The sequence below is a fragment of the Lactuca sativa genome, chromosome 1, assembly GCF_002870075.4.
Source record: "Lactuca sativa cultivar Salinas chromosome 1, Lsat_Salinas_v11, whole genome shotgun sequence".
Taxonomy (NCBI): Eukaryota; Viridiplantae; Streptophyta; class Magnoliopsida; order Asterales; family Asteraceae; genus Lactuca; species Lactuca sativa.
Genome location: NC_056623.2, coordinates 43,285,980 through 43,306,968, shown reverse-complemented (window position 1 = coordinate 43,306,968; position 20,989 = coordinate 43,285,980). Strand labels below are relative to the sequence as shown.

The 20,989-nt window shown below is 33.0% G+C and overlaps 3 protein-coding genes across 3 annotated transcripts; 2 read left to right on the top strand and 1 right to left on the bottom strand.

Moving 5' to 3' along the window:
* The first annotated feature begins 15 nt into the window (after positions 1-15).
* Positions 16-620, top strand: LOC111900098 (uncharacterized). Its single transcript, XM_023895982.1, has 2 exons — positions 16-189; positions 360-620. Exons 1-2 carry the CDS (start codon positions 16-18, stop codon positions 618-620), a joined length of 435 nt encoding a protein of 144 aa, XP_023751750.1.
* Positions 621-6,827: 6,207 nt separating this feature from the next.
* Positions 6,828-10,561, top strand: LOC111900078 (clavaminate synthase-like protein At3g21360). Its single transcript, XM_023895964.3, has 3 exons — positions 6,828-7,381; positions 7,483-7,736; positions 9,978-10,561. The coding sequence occupies exons 1-3, from the start codon at positions 7,013-7,015 to the stop codon at positions 10,342-10,344; spliced, it is 990 nt and encodes a 329-aa protein (XP_023751732.1). The 5' UTR covers positions 6,828-7,012; the 3' UTR covers positions 10,345-10,561.
* Positions 10,562-10,592: 31 nt separating this feature from the next.
* On the bottom strand, positions 10,593-14,312 carry LOC111900077 (lysM domain receptor-like kinase 3). The gene is made up of 11 exons (XM_023895963.3): positions 13,483-14,312; positions 13,161-13,229; positions 12,711-12,986; positions 12,473-12,618; positions 12,286-12,375; positions 12,086-12,191; positions 11,611-11,762; positions 11,432-11,529; positions 11,211-11,358; positions 11,017-11,124; positions 10,593-10,898 (listed from the first exon to the last, which is right to left on the bottom strand). Exons 1-11 carry the CDS (start codon positions 14,096-14,098, stop codon positions 10,734-10,736), a joined length of 1,974 nt encoding a protein of 657 aa, XP_023751731.1. The 5' UTR covers positions 14,099-14,312; the 3' UTR covers positions 10,593-10,733.
* Positions 14,313-20,989: the final 6,677 nt, after the last annotated feature.

Below are 20,989 nucleotides of genomic sequence, written 5' to 3'. Positions count from 1 at the left end.
ATTCGTTTGATGGCTATGGGGGAGTCACCCGACACCATGGAAGACGATATGAGAATGTCCGAAAGAACTGCACGGGAAAGTTTGTTTAGATTGTCAAAAGGTGTTGAAACATTCATAGACGTGTATTTGCAGAAACCTTCTTTGCATGATACGCAAGAGCTTTATGCAGCACATGAAGAAGAGACATGGGTTTCCAGGAATGATTGGAAGTATTGATTGCACACAATGGAAATGAAAAAATTGTCCAGTAGCATGGAAATGACAGTATGCAAGTGGTCATCATGGATCGCCTTCGTTGGTTTTAGAGGCTATTGCTTTCCAAGATTTATGGATTTGACATGCATTTTTCGGGGTTTTAGAGGCTATTGCTTTCCAAGATTCATCAGTCGCCAATATTCCACGATCTTTTGAATGGAAAGGCACCAGATGCTCCTTTCACAGTGAATGGAAACAAATACAAATTTGGGTATTACCTTACAGATGTAATATATCCTCTGTATTCCACATTTGTGAAGACATTCCGACACCCGGTTGAAGAAAGAGAGAAATTATTCAAGAGAAGACAAGACAGAGCACGTAAGAATGTGGAACGTGCTTTTGGAGTGCTAAAGGCGAAGTGACACATAGTTGAACATGCAGCACAACCATTGGAATTAGAAACTCCACGGTATATAATGTATGCATATATCATAATGCATAACATGGTCGTAAAAGATAAAACGAAATATTGCATATTATATCACAACGGAGTCCAGACAAGTTCAATTTAAAACAATATTTGCATAGAGTAACTATCATTTAGGATGCAAATAAACACAAACAACTTCGAGAGGACTTGGCGCATTATATCTTCAACGATAACGATAACGAATAGATTTGTTTAGGAAAAATCAAATATGTTTTTTTTATTGTAATGTTTATTTTTATTATTTTGGATGTTATGTGTAATTTAAAGGCTATGTTATTTTTATTTTTTAAACATTATATTTTATTTAGATATTATGTTTTATTTAAAATATATTTGTTTTAATAAAAAAAGGAATTCGGAAAAAAATAAAAAAGAAATTATAAAACGGAAAAAAGTTAGTGTTATAACATGCTGTTAATATGATAACTATTTCCCCAAACACCATTGGTGATGTGACATATAAGATGTCACCAAAATGATGTTATAATTAATTGTTCATACCTAATGCTCGAAGACTATGTTTAAAAAAACCATTTTCCGAAACATCCATATACAGTCATACACAATCTCAACCAACTTCGTATTTTTACCACTTATCAACGACCTAATACATAATACAGCCAACAATACAATTTATATAAGATTTTATGATATAAAGAAAACATATCAATATAATATTTTATTTAAATAGAGAGTTAAAAGCCACGAATTTTAATATAATTATATTTGGTTGCCAGTTAATGCTCAAATATATATAACTTATTTATTTTTTTGTCACCTAGGATTGTTAGTGGCAATCGGATGGGCATTTTAAATACACCAAATTTAAAAATCAAAAACCATTTTAAAGGTCAAAAACCCTTTGACTTTAAGTAAAACCCAATTTGATGGGATTTTAGATAATTGATTACTTATTCAGTTTACATATTATATTTGACAATAAAGTAATGTCTAACTAAATTAGTGGTGTTGTTATACCAATTTACTAAAACCTTCATTTATAGCCCTCTAAAATATACTAAATTTATAATTTATACCTTCAACTATTAAATTTTTTATAGTAGGAATTAACATATAATATCACAATTTAATTTTATAAATTTAATTTTATATACCTATAGAATTTATTTCTGTATAATTACATAATCAATTTTATTTTGTATAATAGCTCAATTTTATTATAGGAATTTTCATATAATATTTCAATTTTAAATTTTTCTTTAAGTTTTAATATTAACGATATCAATCGGGCTATAAGACGAACTTAACGAACATGAATATAGATTTGTTCATATTTGTTCATTTAACCTTAATCGATAAATAACGATCATGAACAATAAAAAACATAATATGATATTTTTTCACAATTATAATAAATAAAATTATAATTTTCATTTACCACCGTTTTGTCAAACACTATCATATTTTAATTATCAGGGACACCGACTACATGAATATTACAATTATTACACGGTGCATTCAGTGGAATATATGTATTAAGTCGAACATTATACAATGTTTCTCATCCAATAGAACGTGCAGAACGTTCAAATTTGTTGCGATGTCAAAGTGGCAAGATTGTAGACATTAAATGTGATTCTTATAAATCAACTTTTACGTAATAGTCATTATGAACGAATGTGATGACAATAGATCTATAATGTAGGATGTCTTGCAGACCATGCCAAAGTGGAAAAACAGGTCGACAAACATTGTTTGTCTAAAAAATAGACGCTTACACTATACTTATTAACAATGAGGAATCCAATCCTGCATAATAAACCAATATTCATTTTGTGTAGAATCCAATCTAGTGAAACTCAACGAGTGATTTGTTCAAATTCATTGAAAATTATTTCAAATGCATGAATTGAAACATTACCAACCAAATCTTTGGAAATTGGATGAACGAAACGATGTCGTGCAATAATCATGCTCCGTCCTAAACTTGCTTTGATTGCATAGTCTTGTAACTGAACAGCATCATAAATTCTTGGTAATACTGTTGCCATATCTGATTGTGATGAGTCTAAGTACTGTTTTACCTTGGCATGTTGACTCTCCACTCTGTTGGTTGTGTAATTCCCAAAATGGAGAAATTCGTCGATCCAAACATATACAAACTTTTCTTAATATTGTGTCAACCATGTTTTCTTCAATTAAGTAATAACTTCCGAAACATAATACACTTACATCAATTTTGATATATATATATATATATATATATATATATATATATATATATATATATATATATATATATATATATTATACACACACACGAACAAATCTAAAAGATATGTTAAATAAATACCTTTATAGTCCACCGGATTGTTTATCGAATTGTAAGAGATTGAAATTGTATGTTTCCTTAATTTCAGATTCAACTAATTTTTTCCGGCCTTTATAAAAGGAGGTCCAACAACGACGATATACTAAAAATGTTTTATATTTTCTCTTAATTCCTAGATTGATATGCCATCTATAAAGTAACCCTTTAGTTTTTTGGAAATACATTATTGCATGTTGTAACACCCGCGTTTCCAGGCTAGGCATTATCATTGATGTAATAGTTTTTTGATATCTTTGGATAATGTTGTAGTAGTTGAAACGAGGTTTCCGAATATATTTAGAACGCCCAAATCTAACTTCGTATGAGGAAGTTATGATTTATTGAAGTTTCGACTTAGCGGTATGCAGCCTGAAATACTCGATTTGAGATCGAGCGGTTTTTAGCCGAAACAATCTAAACGAGAATCGAAGATCTCGTTGTTGGTATCGAAGCAATGAAAAGTTAGGCGAGAACGGACGTCAAACGAAGAAGTTATGAATTTATAACGAAGTTTTCCTGTCCGGGCCTACTAAAAATAAATAATAAAAATAAATTCAAAATTAGCCGACGAAGTCTAAACGAAAGTTGTAGAGCCTAGTCTCACCTACGCGTGGATATAAAGAACGTCGAAAACGGAGTTCGTATGAAGAAGATATGAATTTCCGAAGTTTATTAAATAATTAATATTTAAATTTAATTATAAAAGCCGGCAGTATCCGAAGAGGAGTCACCGATCTGATCCGAGGTACGCCCCGCGTACTCGCGTACGCCCAGCGTACCCCGATGCATGCACCGCCTCGCACTCAAGTGACTTCGGATACGTAAGCCATGACGATCGAGGCAGTACGCCCCGCGTACCCTCGAGGCTCCGGCTCCTATAAATAGGATGCGAGGGCAGCCGACTCAATTGTTCTTTTTCTCTCTTCTCTCTCCCGTTTTGCATCGATTTGCGTGCCAGAAGTACCCCGAAGCCCCGGTATCATTCCCGAGCCCCGAAGCAAGTCCCGAGGTCCTGAAGATCCCGAGAAGTAAGATTCCCGAGCCAAAGCTCTGCCCGTGAGAAGTTCGATTTTTGTGGAGATCTTCCAGATCTACCGAAGAATATTACTTCTACAAGCTGTAGTGCTGTCCGATCATCTTCTGATCAAGTGAGTGTGTAGTTACTTTCTTCTAACGCATAATTATGAAGTATTTTATACGAAATACGTGTTATGTGTATAATTTTGTTGTTATATGTGTGAATGTATATTCATTCTCTTCTATCTCATAGATCTGGTTTATTTTCTATGAAATACGTGTTATGTGGGTGTGCGTCATCTGTTATGTGGAATATGTATTGAATGAAAATGATGTACAGGTTTTAAACTATGTATAAAAATATATATTTTTATCTACTAATATGTTGGGTAGAACATGGGTAGATAGTTGATGTGTAATAAACAGATGAGAGGCCTCGATGTTGTTGTTGTTGATCTAGTTATTCAGCGGAGTATGGATAACGACCACAGACTCTTTCTAGACAGTCCTGTGGAACGCTAGCAGGTTCATAACCTGTAGGTGTTGTGAACGATATGTTCACCGGTGTACTCTATCCCCCTCATGGTTGCCTTTAGGATATCTATTGTTGAGGAAACCCCTTAGCAGTAATGTCCGTCCTGATGAAAATCCTAGATTAGGTCCCTTGAGATAGATGTTATTTTAGGGACGTAAAGTGAGGATAACGGGAATGGGTAATCGGGATAGTGATTGGTTGGTGAAATTAAATATAATTTATTTATTATGGGTTGAAAACCCTATATGCTCACCAGGCTCCCAAGCCTGACCCACTCAGTTTTATTTGTATTACAGGAAGTGGCGCAAGGGCGTAAGATGGATGAATCATTGAGTTGTTTTGTTTACAAGTCTGTATATGTATATATTTGTTGAATGACTTGTAATGTTATCGTTTATGCTTTATGGTCTGTATCGGAACATGACATCCCGAGTTTTGATTATATAATGAAAATGCATCTCTATATGAAATGCTTTGATAAATATTATTTTATCATGTTTTGTTTTGGGAACAAATTCCGCAACACTTTTCAATCAAAAGGATTTACTCTGAAATTATTTTAAAAAACATAAATGAAATCGGTCTTTTCTGACCGTGATTTTGGGGATGTCACATATGCTTTCATGCAAGTCATGTCTCTATGACAATTACACGTGGAAACATGCATCTATCTATTGTTGATTTTAAACACTTTAGTGCCCAAGTGTAGTTGGATTCTGTTTCCTTATGCATGTGGACAAATCTTACGCAAAAGGTATTATTAGTTGGAGTTACATTAACTTTTTTATACAATGTTTTAAACCTTGCTTATTAGTTTTTTTTTTTTTTTTTTTTTTTTTTTTTTTTTTTTTTTACATTTTTTATAGTTTCATATAATTTTAATACAAGTGCTTTTAAACTAAATATTTTATAAATGTTTTAAATTTTTCTTACAAGTTTTTAACTTTTGTTTTTAATATTTTCATACAATTATTTTTATAACTTTCATACAATTATTTCTAAACTTTCTTTTGCAACATTTTTAAAGTGTTTCAAAGATTTTGTATGACAATTTAATACCTTCTTTTATAATGTGTTTAAAGCGTTGTATTAAAAAATTAAAAGTTTATAAACTTCTAATTAAAAAGTTGTAATAATTTTAAAACATTTACATTATATAGATTTTTTTAATGTTTTTGATTTGCTACATAATATTTTTTTTTAAAAGACCCTCCATACTTATTGTTATATATTTAATTTATTTAGTTTTATTGTTAGATACTATTTACTTTAAAAATATTGTATATGCTTAAAAACAAAAGAAACAAATATAAGAGGCTATATAAAATATTTCACAAAACAAAAAACATATTTATTAATTAAAAAGTAAGCTTTAGAATTAATCGGTATTTAATAAATATTTAGGACATTGTGGATACTTTGAAAGTAACGTTTGAAAAAAAAAATACAAACAAATGCGAAAAATAAATTTGCTATTAAAAGTGAGGAAAATAATTTATCAGGTAATTAATCTTTTGTTTTGTTCACATTTAGCCAACTTTTTTTTGTACATATTTGACCATTTAACTTGTAAAATGTGTTCATCATTGTCATCTGTTATAACTAATGAAAATGATAATATGTGAACAAATATAACAAGTTAAATGATCAAATGTGTAAAAAAAAACTAGTTGCCTAAATGTGAACAAAACGACAAAGATGATTACCATGATTAGTCAATTCATTTTTATTGTTTGACCAACCGATTTTTCAATGCTTGAGTTATGATATTTATTATTCTAGCAACACATATAGCACATGTTCATTTACTATGTATTTTAATTTCTAATAATAAGGTGCTTGAGTTATGATATTTATTATTCTAGCAACACCTATAGCACGTGTTCATTTACTTATTATAGACGTGTTCGGCACGGGACGTTTGTGAGCTTCTAGCTTCTAGCGTTTGACAAAACGCTCCGTTTTAAACAGAAAGTCTCGTTTCGCACTATAAACTTCTAGCGTTTAGTTAAAACAAAACGCTCCAAATCCAAATGTTACTTCATTTAACAAAACGCAATAAGGTACTCGCTACCTGCTACACACTACAAACTACCAACTAGTTTTGCCGAACAGCCCTTATGTATTTTAATTTCTAAGACTCGTGCTTGAGTTATGATATTTATTATTCTAACAACACCTATAGCACATTTTAATTTACTATGTATTTTAATTTCTAACACTGGGTGCTTGAGTTATGATATTTATTATTCTAGCAACACCTATAGCACATTTTTATGTATTTTAATTTCTAACACTCGTACTTTATCTTCAACTCTTCAATTAATTTATAAGAAAGAAACAAACAACACAAATCACCAAATTGAATAGCAGTTGGAGATCTAAGCCCATATGATTTTGGCTTAAAATCGCCACTTATTGTTTGAATTTTGGGTTGATCATGGCAGAAGTAAACCTATTCAGTGAAGTGGTTGGGTTGCAGCAGCAGAAATCTGATAGTGGAGTATTCTTCCCCGCGGTTCTCTTCCCCAACCCTAACGCTTCCAAGCCTGTTCAGCTAACAGATGCCATTAAAGCTAATAAACCATGGCTCGATTCTCTGCTCCATAGATCTGGTGCGATTCTCTTCAGAGGCTTCCCTGTTTCCACTGCCTCCGACTTCAACGATGTCGTTGACTCCTCCGGCTACGAAGACTTTTCCTACGGCGCCGGTGGTTCAGGAACCAGGACGAAGCTTACCGATCGTGTGTACACTGCGAATGAAGCACCACCGGACCAGATGATCGGCTTCCATCACGAATTATCTCATGTATGATATACATATACTCCCTACCTCCGATCAAAACTTGTAGATAAATCTGTGTAATTACTATAGAATAAAACTCATATCGATCATCTTGTGTTTTGCAGGCTAGCGAATTTCCTTCGAAATTGTTTTTCTTCTGTGAGATCGAACCAGGAAGGGGAGGAGAAACATGTATAGTTCTGAGTCATGTGATTTACGAGAAGATGAATGGGAAGCATCCAGAATTTGTGGAGCAACTGGAAGAGAAAGGATTGATTTACAACAGAGTTATGCGAGAAGGATTGGACCCTTCATCGCCGGTAGGACGCGGCTGGAAGGGCACGTTCATGACCGATGACAAGAGCGTGGCGGAGGAAAGGTTTTCCACACTTCTCCATCATTTACGTCTATATTTTCCGTTTTTCAAACTTAGATAATTATTAATAAAAAGTAAAACTAAACAAAAAATTTCAAGATTATTATATAGAGTATATTACATTTTTGGTGCCAGATATAGATGATTTTTATAACTTTATTCCAAAAAAAAATTGGTTTGGTTCATGTGGGATCCAAGGGCAACATGATATTTTTTATAAAAAAATTATAAGCTCAATAGTTTAATTTAACAATTCAAGGACCAAAGTTACTATGAAACATCAAAAATATATAACCAACATTGAAAACCAACTCCTTGGAACACCGAAATTGAAAACATCACTTAAAGCTAGGGACCAAAAATGTAATTTATTCTATAGTTTGGTGTTTTTATAGTTTCTTAAATTATTTATTTAAGAATTTTATTTTTTATGCAATATTTTATTTTATCAAATTTAATAATTAGTTATTAATGATATTAGAAAAAGAAATATCAACATAGTTAAGCCATTTTGATTCATCTTAAAGATTTGGTTATTTAAAGTTTTAACTAGGATGATTATATTAACTAAAAGTTCAAATTAAAATCGAATTAAGTTATATAACCGAACAATTATAATAAGGCTAGAGAGAGTGGTAAAGTGTTTGAAGCCACTTAAGCATTTGCCTAAAAAAAAGTCCACCTTGTAAAAGTTGAGAAATGATAGTGATGTCATTTAAATATATTTGATTTTGTAAAAAAAACGAAAAAAGAAAATTAAAGAGCACCTATCACAACCCACTATTTCCCTTTCTATCTCTTCTCTTTTCTCCCTGGCTAGATGGCCAGGCTTGATTGGCGAGAGCCAATGGCGTGAGCTTAGCGCCTTCCACTCCCTACAGTTTAAGAGGTGACGTGGTTTCTAATTTTTATTAACCGAATGAACTAAAAAAATTTAAATGTAAATATAATATGTTAAATATATTGTATGTAATTATGTGAGGAATATAAAATTTAATCGGTAACTATTTTGAATTAGATTTTTTTTTTTTTGAAATGGAAAACTATCTAAACTTACTTCTAAGACACTTGAACTAATGATCTCTTATTTGAGAGAATCACTCCTTACCACTAGGCCAAAGGCTATATGATCTTTTATTATATTAATATAGTTATATACTTATACGCACAATTATTCAAGATTTCAAGGCACTATATTAAGGGCTTTAGGCACAACCACAATATTAGCATCAAAATTCAAGCATTCAATTTCAAGCAAGTAACTCCCATAAGTTATGTTCATACACTTTCATTTTGTTATTCTCTAAACTCTAAATTTTCAATGTATGAATGTATAACAATGTACTTATAGTTTGTGAGGAGCCTAATGACCTTAAACTCTTAATATGATGACAATTATAAACGAACTTTAATTTTTCACATGAGGTGAATTCCAGGTCCGATAGAATGTATTTTCACATATCCTCCTTGTAACAAGTTATTAAGATTACCATGGGCGAGTAAATCAAAATTTTCAAAAGTTTCAACTCATTGAGATAGTTTCTTATGTTATAAAAATAATTTAGATGGTGCTGGTTCAAGATGCTAAAAAGGTAAAATTACCATTATAATATTCATTAAATAGCAACAAAATTTAAGTTTTTTCCCCCTTTTGATAGTCAAAATCATTAATCGACTAGTAACATTAACCAAAACTAATACTAACGTATATTCAATGGCTACCAAAATACATTAACCAATTGTAATGACCGGTTCGATTTTGACCAGGAACCTAACCAAACTGCCATATACACACCTTTAGTTTTAAGGTATCAAGACAAAAAAATGCAATTTTGTGTTGTATTATCATATAATCCCATCCAAGAATATAACGTGAGAAGCAAGCCATACAAAATGACATGTTGGGTGGCTAGCATAATTGTTTTAGCAATCTTGTATCTATTTGGAACACACTTTGGACGAATTGTCAACCAACCGACTTTATTTTATAAAAGTTCTTAAAAGACTTATTCCTTTGACTCGTTAGATATAATAAGATATTAAAGAATTAGTAAAGTCATGAAACAACGTACTTTCATTATCTGGTTATACTTGGATTTATTTCTTTTCCAACATTATATTTTCAAATTTCAATATATTTCTTTCTCATTAAGACATTGTGTATTGAAACATCTAGTAATTTACAAACAATGAAATTGATTTACATTTACATTTGAATGGCCTAATTTTTGGATTCAAATGCAGGGCTACCAAGTTGGGAATGAAACTAGAATGGATGGGTGATGAAGTCAAAGTTATAGTAGGTCCGAAACCTAGTTTTAGATACAACGAAGCCCAACAACAAAAGACCTGGTTCAACAGTCTTGCGATTTCGTATGGCAGATTGCATGATAAGCTAAACGATGATCCGACAAAAGCAGTTGTTTTTGGCGACGGTGAACCATTGCCTCGCGATGAGGTTAATGACTTGTTAAAGATGTTTGATGAAGAGTGTGTTGCATTACAATGGTGTAAGGGAGATGTTCTATTACTTGATAATTTGGCAGTTCTTCATTCACGAAGACCATTGCTCGCTCCACCCCGTCGCATACTTGCCTCGTTTTGCAAGTGAAGGATTTCACGAATAATATATGTAAGCCTTTGCACCAACTTTGTACACAAATAAATTGTGATTCAAATAAGTTCATCAAACTTTCTAGTGCCCGAGCACAAGGAGAGAGCATTAACGTCTTTTTCACACCTTGTTGGGGAAAAAAATTGTAATTTTTGTCTCATTTGAGATCGGTCTTTGTTCTAAACGCAATACAACTTGTTATGTTCTTGCATCATGTCTTATGTCTTATGAAACAACCGACAAAATGAAAATGGAAAAATACCAAAAAGAACACTAGAGTAAATCATTTATACATCTATATACACACATTTATACGGTATGGATGTGGGAAAGTAAGATTAATTTATATAGAAAAGAAGGAAAAGAAAAAGAGTCTGTCTGTACGGCTATCTACCTTGAACAAGGCCACTGAATACCTGGCTATTTCCAGCAAGTGTAGCTTCCCATTCCACAGATGATAAAAGAATATGTGAAAGGGAAATAACAATTTGCTTCATGTCAGGTCGTAAGACCGGATCATCCTCCACGCATTGCTTTCCCAGCATAGCCATCTGACAAATGTTTTTATGCAGTCAAAAAATATATTATACATATATAATGGTTTAATCACTATACAAAATAAATAGGAATCAACTATTCTTTTCTTCTGTATTTCCTCTTATGCGATACCTTGAAAACACAGTCGTAGGGATATAAATCCATCAAATTGGGATCAATATGATCTTTAAAGCTCGATGTAGTGATAGATTCGGGTGCATTCTTGAGAGCTGCCAACATCTGGCATTTTTTTTTTCACAAAGTTTAATACATTTGTCAAAGTAATGTACTTTTTATTTCGAATTCATCATTTTGAATAGACTTACAACAGATGCCAACGATCGCCTCTCTGAATTTTTTGCCACAGCGGCTTCGGTTTGTATTATGGCATCCTTTCCTGATATTATCTCAAAAAGAACAACACCAAATGCATATACATCGCTCCTAACTGTCGCTAAACCATCCCTCAGATACCTGTAATAATAATTTTTTTTTATTAATTTGGAATTTTGGTTTTTAAGAAATGTGTGTATACAGTTATACTTACTCAGGAGCTAAATAACCGTAAGTTCCAACCACTCTCGTCACTGAAGCTTCATCCTCATTACTTCTTCCAACAAGTTTTGCCAACCCAAAGTCTGAGATCTGTTTAACCCCAAATCAATAAGATGTATAAACAACAAAAAAAAAAAAAAAAAAAAAAAAGATGCAATTTAGTGAAAGTACCTTGGCTTTGAAAGCGCTATCAAGTAAAATATTGCTTGTTTTGACATCACGATGCACATAATGAGGTGTAGTATGTTCGTGTATGTATTCCAGCCCCCTTGCGGTGTCAAGTGCAATTTGAACCCTCATAATCCAAGAAAGTGTCGGATTACCTACAGGAAATAGCAATGTACGCATATTTATTTACCCATAATAACAACCTACTTTATTTTCTTACCAATAATAGCAATACGTAAACAAAAACTTATAAAATGTATTTTATATACACCCATAATAGTAACATATCTTTACCAATAATAGCAATATGTAACATGAAACGTGTAACCATTTATAACAAGTTTCATGTTATATATATTGCTATTATTGGTAATGAAATATATGTACACTGCTATAATTGGTATTATCCCATGCAATTTTCCCTATTTAGAATGCAGGGACTTCATGTTTGGAGAACGTACAGGGCGTAAAGTATTACCCTTGTTTTGAGGCTCATGCAAGTGATTTTTCAAGGAACCTTTCTGAGCATATTCATAAATGAGGAAGAGCTCATCATCGCTAGCTGCATAACCGATCAGTTCTACCTTAACAATAACAAAACCAGACACAAGTCAAAAGTTGCCAAAAATGTAACATAGATAATGGTTATAAATCGAAGAAGTTGAGCACAATACTTACCAAATTTGTATGATGAACCTTGCACAATACTTTCATCTCTGCCATGAACTCCTTAGTTTTTGTCTCGGTCATTCTTTTGATAGCAACTTCCTACAATTATGCAACAATAATGTACAAAGTAGATTAGCCATAGCTCAAAAAATATATATAGAATGTGAACAAAAGAAGACAAATATGAAATACCAACCTGGTCACGAAGCAGACCATGGTACACAGCACCATATGTCCCAAGACCAAGAAGATTGGATTCCAAAAAACCGTCTGTAGCCGAAAAAATTTCTTCATATAGGAAAACAACAGGCTTCTCTACATCAAACACATCAGTCCCAATAACTGCAGGAATAAGAAAAACACACAAAAATCAGTTTAATGGCTTTCATGAAAAAGAACATTAAAGATGGTCTGGAGAAGCCAGAAACTTTGACCTTTTGGAACGTTCATATGACGTTCACTAGATTCCCCGACATTTTCTCTCCAATCATCCTTCCTTGAACCACAACAAAAGCTTGTTGTCTGTAAGATACGAAACTTACGAGAAATCTTTTCAATTTTTGAATCCTTTCCATGACTCCCTTGAGCATCATCAAAGCAAATTGATGATCTTGAGTAGACAAGAAAACCTGTGACTGCTATGATCAGTGCCAAACCAACCATCAAACTAGCTACTATCCATCCATATGGTACACGAGCCTTATGATTTCCTGGATAAAAGAAAAATATTAGTCTCTTCGTCTCTGAAAGAGCCCTAATTCAGGTTCTATGACAGCCAAAGGCAATTTAATCCAAGGATTAATTAACATCATAATGCATTTTTCTTCTGTTTCTAGTGTGATCTGCAAAAAATATATTGGATAAAAAGTATAAACCTATATTACCTGCAACAAACAGGGATGGTGGAGCAGGAGCAGGAGTGTCGTTTTCAATAGGGTATGGCTCACCGGGAACTGCAATAAGTTTGACAGTAAATTAGTTAAGAAGTCCGATTAGGTCAAACTGAAATAATTCGTCAATTTCATGTTAAAACTCGATTATAGTTGCAGCAGATCTACAATAATGCGATGTGAAATTCATCGCGTATATGCTACAAAACAGGAACTAATCGGATCACAATTAAGGATGAAAAATTTCAACTAATTAAGAGCGCAAAGAGTAGTAGTAAAAGGAACTTTCTCATTAAATTAAGATTATATGACCTACCTGAATTTAAAGGTATGTAATAAAGTGCACCGACGGTGACGTTATCTGAATTTTCGATCCCATTAACGGTTTCAATACTATCCATACTAACACCAAATCTACTTGCCAACAACTCGATACTATCCCCTTCCTTCATCACGTAACTCATCAGATAATTCCACAGCCCATTCGAACAGCCACAAAACAACTGCAACGACACCACTGCTCCTGCACGCGCCGGCCTCGTGAAATACGGCAGATAGCCCAATCCGCCGTAAGCATCAACCACCATCCTGTACAGAGATCGCCCATCTTTCCTCACAGTATATGTCGTATTCGTCAAGTACTTCGGAACAGGAGAGTTAGAACACGAACAATTCTTCCTAACAAATATGTAATCCCTGCCGTTACCTTCAACTGTAACATCTTGCGGCAACACATCGAACATGCTCATGATAACTGCTAGGGTTTGGTTCGGCGATAGACTAAATGCTAAGAAAGATGTACACAGACGGGATGTTTCGGTGCAATTTAACGGCGCGGTGTTTGCATACGATGGTTTCTGCAACTGCGAAGCAAATACCAGTAGCATTAGTGATTGTAGAACATGAAATGGTTTTTGAAGTCGAAAATCCATTGTTTCAATCTGAGACGACGAACACCGAGTTAAGATTTCAGGAAAAAACTAGAAATCAAAGGGAGAGTGTTTGAGAAGATTGTAGGGATTTGATATCGCATGAAGGAGAGCAAAAATGAAGTGTTTCTGTCATTTGTTTGCTTCGGATACTGTTTTCTTTGTACCGTTTTGGAGCAAATTGCGATGTGACAAAAGAGATGCCTTCATATTTATTCATCATTTCGTTTCATAATGCGAAACTTTTTTTCCTAATAAGAATATATTTTTATTACTTTGGTGTCAGAAATTCAGAAATTAAGTTAAAAACTAAAGGGTTTAATATACCATCAAACATTGCTACACTTTAATACTTTAATATAAGTACCGGAGTCATTTTCTTCCAATCCACTGAACCCACTGTCACATCATTTTTTCTTTTTTATTTTTCTTCATCTTTCCGAACCCACAACATACTGAAACCCTATCTTTTTGAACCCACTCAATTAAAAAAAAAATACAAACCAATCAAATGTAAAATCTTAATTAGCAATAGAGTTATCAGTGGTACCACTCTCGCTTCAACGAATGCGTTGATTGGTTTCACTAACCCACTTCATCATCTCTCTCTACTTTTTCTTTCTTAGTTTCTCTTGTACCATGTGTTTTAAAACTTGTACCTTAGTTGTTTTGTATTTTTTTTAATTGAGTGGGTTCAAAAAGATAAGATTTTCGTATGTTGTGGGTTGAGAAAGATAAAGAAAAGAATAGACAAAAATTGATGTGGCAGTGGGTTCGGTGGGTTGGGAGGAAAAGACTCATTCCTCCCTAAGCAAGGATTTTTATATTTTTATTTTTTTGGAAAATAAGGATAATGAATTATTGATTTTATTTATATTTAGTTTTTTTTATATATTATATATTATATATTATCTATTGAAATTCTTTACATTTTATCTTTATGTCTGACAACTACAGGTTATAAGGATAAAATATAACAGTTTAACGGTACTAAAAAAGACAATGACTAAATGTAAACAAAATTAAAAATTCTTCTTGAGAACCAATATTTACATGAAAACTTTAGTATTTTTCATCAATTTTTTTCAAAATCAACATCACCACACCATCACTACTACTTCGTCTAAGTCAATCGCATTATAATAAAAATGATGTTTATTTTTGTAATTTGCATATGTGTATATTTATAATAAGAGGTTATTTCTTACTTTTAGACTAAGGGTCGTCTGATATAGGTTATAACTGGGTCCAAAATGGGATCGTCCAAAAAAATGTCAATTGACATGTTTGATAAAGATTTGAATGTTAAGGACTCGGTCCAAGGTTTTTATCAGATCCGGTCTCCCATTTTCTATTGATGGATCGGGAACAAAAGTATTCAATTCCATAATTGCCCTATTCTTTTGTCATGCCTCCGCTGAAGAATAGTCAAATCGAAATTGTTGGGATGCTCACTGCTATCGGCTGTTGCTATCGCTTTTCACATCCAATCGTCTTCTTCTTCTTCCGATGTAGCAACCAGAGACAACCCATTTCCAATGACCAGGTGCGTCTTTCTTCCAATTTGTTCTTGTTTTTTCCATTCCAACTGAGATTTTCGATTGGTATTGATTTTTTTTCCGTTTTTTATCAGGTTTGTTGTTGCTCTTATTTGTTCCAACTGAGATTTCCATTCCCGTTTCCATTCCAACAAAACCTTTTCCTGCTGCGTTTAATTTTTTTCTGTTCATGTTTGTTTATATATTTTTTTGTTGTTAATTTTTTATAGATGGTTTATATGAGTAGATGATGAGTGCTATTATGTTTTGTTGTTTTTGGCATTCAGAAAGTTTGTTAAATTGAGTGTGAATGATGAAATCCAGAAAGTTTTGTTAAACTATGAAGAAGTATAGAAACCTAGTGCAATGCACCGGGGAACCAGAACCTGCTATGGTTGTTGCTGCAGAGCCTGATGAGTAATCTCAACAATGATGAGATGATGGATGATCTTTGGGAAGAAATTTGGTACCACTGTTTCTACAAGCATTTTGTGTTAAACAAGTTGGTTGTGGTTTGAACGGTTGCCAGATTTTTACTCTATAGAATTTATAGATTTTTTTTGTAAACAATTACAACTGCAATATGAAACTTGTAGAAGTTAATTAATGTGTTGTTGATTTGTTTTGTTATTTATGGAAGGGTTTTTTTAGAGAATTGCCTTTTTCATTTGTGGTTTACCTGAACCATTGACCCAATTACTTATTATAAAAAAAAATGTTGTTTGAGCGTAATATTGTTATTTTGTATAGTCAATCAGATACAAAATCAAACAACAAGTTTTGGTTAGAAGTTAACTCTGTCAGAAGTTCTAATCCAATCAGCTTCTAACCCGGTCAGTTCTAACCATGTTAGCAACTATCAAACGACCCCTAAATTATCAATGTATGTAGGTGTTTTATTTGTCATTTTAATCGGTTATTTGTTTATTTAATTTAGTTTAATCGGTTTTTTACTTCTAAAATATTAATCGAAACCGAACCAAATAAGGTTTGGGGTAAATTGGGTTTTAGGTTATTTTTTCGATTATTGGTTAAATATGAATAACAAAAATCAACATTTCAAGTGTATTAAGAAACATTGATTTGTCCAAAAAAAATCTTAACAAACAACGTCTGGGTCATTTGTATGTCAAAAAATATGAAAAAAAAAAAGATAAAAACTATAAACGTGCATTGTATATATATATATATATATATATATATATATATATATATATATATATATATATATATATATATATATATATATATGCATATTTGTGAATATTCAAATTTACATATATGCACATTACAAAAAACATCGTTTTTCATTATTATGGTGTGACTGGATTAGACGATACACTAAGGATGGTTTGATGGTGTTAGTTTTGAAAAAAAAAAAAAACTTAACCGAAAAAAAATCTTGTGATCTAGACATGCATCTAGAAACAATATCTGATCCTACTCCACCATCTTATGCTATTTTGCCACTTAAGGATATCCACAATTTCCACCAAAGAACAATAACGGTAATGGTGTCGCTACAACACCATTAGTTTTTGAACTTCGGGTGTATGTTACCAAGGCCTGCTCAATTATGGAGGCAGTATTGATCTTAATTCCAATAATTTTATTGGTTTTTGGGAATCAAATTCAGGTGAACCTATAACGTGAAAGCAACACTTGAGCTAATTACGAGATTATTATCCCAATAAGGGAATTAAATGTGGTTTTATAAGTTCTTACTCGATTCTAAAGAATGGAATCTGTGAATGTGAACCAAACATTGTCCAAATTTGAGTTTGACTTTTTTGTAGGTTAATGGCTAACATTGGCTAAAAAACATTCCCATCCTTCTCAATATCTATGTTGTATAAATCCCAAAGAAGAACTGTTAAAAATATAAAATAAATGTTACAAACTTAACATTCTTGGTTTTGCATTGTTTTAAGGTGAAATACTTATTAATTATGTTGTTTATTATTTTGTCCTTGGGTTATTTGCGTCAACTACAAAAAAGTTATGGGGTTGCATCTCACATTTGTTGATTATTGTTCGGGTAACACGTGGGTTGCATTGTAACGCCCTGGTTTTCAGGCATGTTCAAATTCATCTCTTGGTTTTTAAAGTATGTCATTTTGGTCTTTCTTTTGGAAGGAAATGGTCGCAAGAACCCTAGTGGTAAAATCGTAATTTTGGGAGAAGGAGTGGTACGCTAAGCATACTAGGGTGTGCCCTAGTACGTTGGGCGTACACATATGTACGCTGGGAACACTCTTGTCTGAAAGAAACCCTAAGTTTTAGGTTTTGTGGGGTATTTAAGCACCTTTATGGATCATTTAGCCTCATCTTTTCAGCCTCCAAGCCCTTGATTCATTTTTGGCAAACCCTAACCCCATAAGAGAGTGTCTTGAGCTAAAAGTGTGTTATTTGTGTGCTTAATGAAGAATGAGTTGCATCAAGGAGATTAGTAATTGAAGCAAGCTTATGGATCTTGGATCATCACCTTCTTGGGAAGCTCCAGAAGGTAAAAAGTTGCTACCTTCATTACTTATTGTAGAAGGTCTTAATGGATTAAGACCTTGCATTAACGAATTTTTGGACGTGGAAAGTCATAAAGTTGGGAACTTTATGACCCAAGTATGCCTTTGGACCTTGGATATGAAGTATGAGCTCAAGTGCTAAAGCCATTAAGCACTTTTAAAGAAACTGAGTCTTGTGAGGGTACGCCCCACGTAGGGAGGTGTACGCCCCGCGTACCAAATCTGCCACCCCGATGATGGATTCTACGCAGCCTCGTGTACGTTGAGCGTACCTCCGGAGTACGCCCCGCATACGCGACAGTTTTGGGCTTCAGTTTTGGGCACATATTATCTTGGGCCATGTTAGGCCACCTGGATTTTATGGTTTGGGCTTTTGTTTTGTTGGACTTTCTTAGGTGAAGGCTCACGAAAGGAATTGGGCCGAATTTGGAAAATTGGGCCATATTTAGGCCTTAGATGTTTGTTTTGGATTTTGGGCTTCGGTTTTGGGCACAGATTATCTTGGGAAGCTCTAGAAGGTAAAAAGTTGCTACCTTTATGCTTTGTTTGCTTGGATCTCATTTTGGTAGCTATATGACGTTTTTTTGTCCCAAAAGTCCCATTGTTATGCATGTTTGGTTTTGGTCATTTTGGGTTGTCCTTTAAGACCCTAAGAGGGGTTCTAGGCCATAAAAATGAGGTCCTTTTAGCTAGTTTGGCTCCATATTTCTTGTAGAGGGTCTTAATGGATTAAGACCTTGCATTAAGGACTTTTTTGTTGGATTAGTGTCTAAGTCCATAACTATTTTGGTATGTACTTGACCCGATGGTGCATGGTCCTTTTGGGTTGCCTTCACCAAAGCAACTTGATAGGATGAATTATGGAGAGAAAGGATTAAATATGATTTATTAATATATTATGGGAATAATATATTAAAGGAGAAATCATATTGTTTAATTAATATTAGTCAATAATTAATTGGTAATTAGTTTTGTGACTAAAAGAGATTAATTAAACTTAAGGGACTGGAATTGTAATTATAAGATAATTGCAATTTGGGCCATGGATTGCCTTGTATTAAGGAGTGGACGAATTCTATGGGGAAGCCCATAAGGAAATCGTCCAAGGCCTTAAGGAAAGGGATCCATGGGTTGCTTAGGGCTTAAGCATCCAATTTAGGGTTTCCTTGTTTGATAACCCTAATAGCCTCACTATATATAGAACCCTTAAGGCTCAAAAACGTGGGGAACTTCTCTTATAGGGTTAGAACACGTTTTGGGCAGCCTCCATCCTCTCTCCTCTTCATCCTCTTGCTTATGGTGTTTGTGAACCATTAGAGGAGTGACATTTGTGACTCTAGGCTTTCTAAAGTCAATACAAGGAGATTTGGGATTGTTATTGCTACATAACAATCAAGGTAACATCTTAAACCTATTCTTATATTAATATGATTACTTGTATGCTAGAATTAGGGTTTATAGTTTTGGATAACTTGCATGTACAATAGAGAAACCTAGATCCAAGCATTAGGGTTTGTACGAGCACATAGGATGTTCTTAGGACCAAAACCCATCAGTGGTATCAGAGCCTAGACTGGTTTCTATTGTATTGATGCATTGTATGATTGAAAAATTCAAATTTTGTGGTTCTGGAGGCTGGAATCGTCGAGTCCATAGATGAACTCGCCGAGTCCATGCTGACTCGACGAGTCCATGCCTGACTCGGCGAGTCGGCTCGTCAGAAGGAGGGAAAACCGGGATTTCTTGCTGTTTTTGCTTAAGGATAGTTGTCTTATCATATTAGATCAATATAAATCCGATTTTATGATATATTTGACTATATTCTTGATCTAATTGAAGATATTTATCAATTAATAAAATATTTGTTTCCCTATGTGATAATTGATTAATTATTTTGATTAAATTGATAAATTGTTTTGCAAGAAATCATTAAATAAATCAAATATGGATAATTATGTGATTACTTGTTAATTTAGATTATTTGTTATTTGATCCTTGTGTTATGAAAAGTTTCATATTTTCCCCTTTAGGTTTTATAGTTTAAATTTGAACCCAAAAGTTTTGTTGTTTTGAAATTTAAATAGTTAAAACCCTAATGTTTTGAAAAAGGTTTCAAAACTTGCCCTCAAGTTTTGGAATTTAAATTTTGATTAATTGTTTAATTTTGATGTATATTTAAATTCTAAACCCTAATGTTTTGAAACGTTTCAAAACTTGCCCTCAAGTTTTGGAATTTAAAAGTTGATTAAAAGTTTAATTAGGAATGTTAAATTCTAAAATCCTAGTATTGTTTTGAAAAAAGTTCAAATTACACCCTTATGGTTTTATTAATTAATTAAAGTGTATAATTAAAAGAGGTTTAATAAATCCATAAAAGTTTTGGTTTACAAATTAGTTGAATTAAAAGTATAATTGTTAAATTTGACCACCTAATATTTTAAAAGTGTAAAATACACCCTATACTATATATAACATTAAAAGTCTAACATTATATATATGTATGAGTAAAAGTCAGTCTTACCGTTAGTAGGCCTCATTCACGAAGCTGGTCTATAAGGGGTGTTTAAGGAAATTGCCTATAAAATGGTGATTGAATGGGTATCCACTCTTACCCACCGCACTCTTGACTAATGGAGGGTCATTAGCCGAACGGGTAGGATAGGACGAAAACCTTACATTATAAGTATAATGAATTACTAAAGTAACTAAATGTTTTTCAAATTCCTAATCTTATTTACTTAGGCAAAAGTGAATTGATGCAATTCCATGAAATTACACTTTGTGCCCTTGCGAAAACGTTAGTGGAGCGTGTGTGGTTTACCGGCACACTAAAT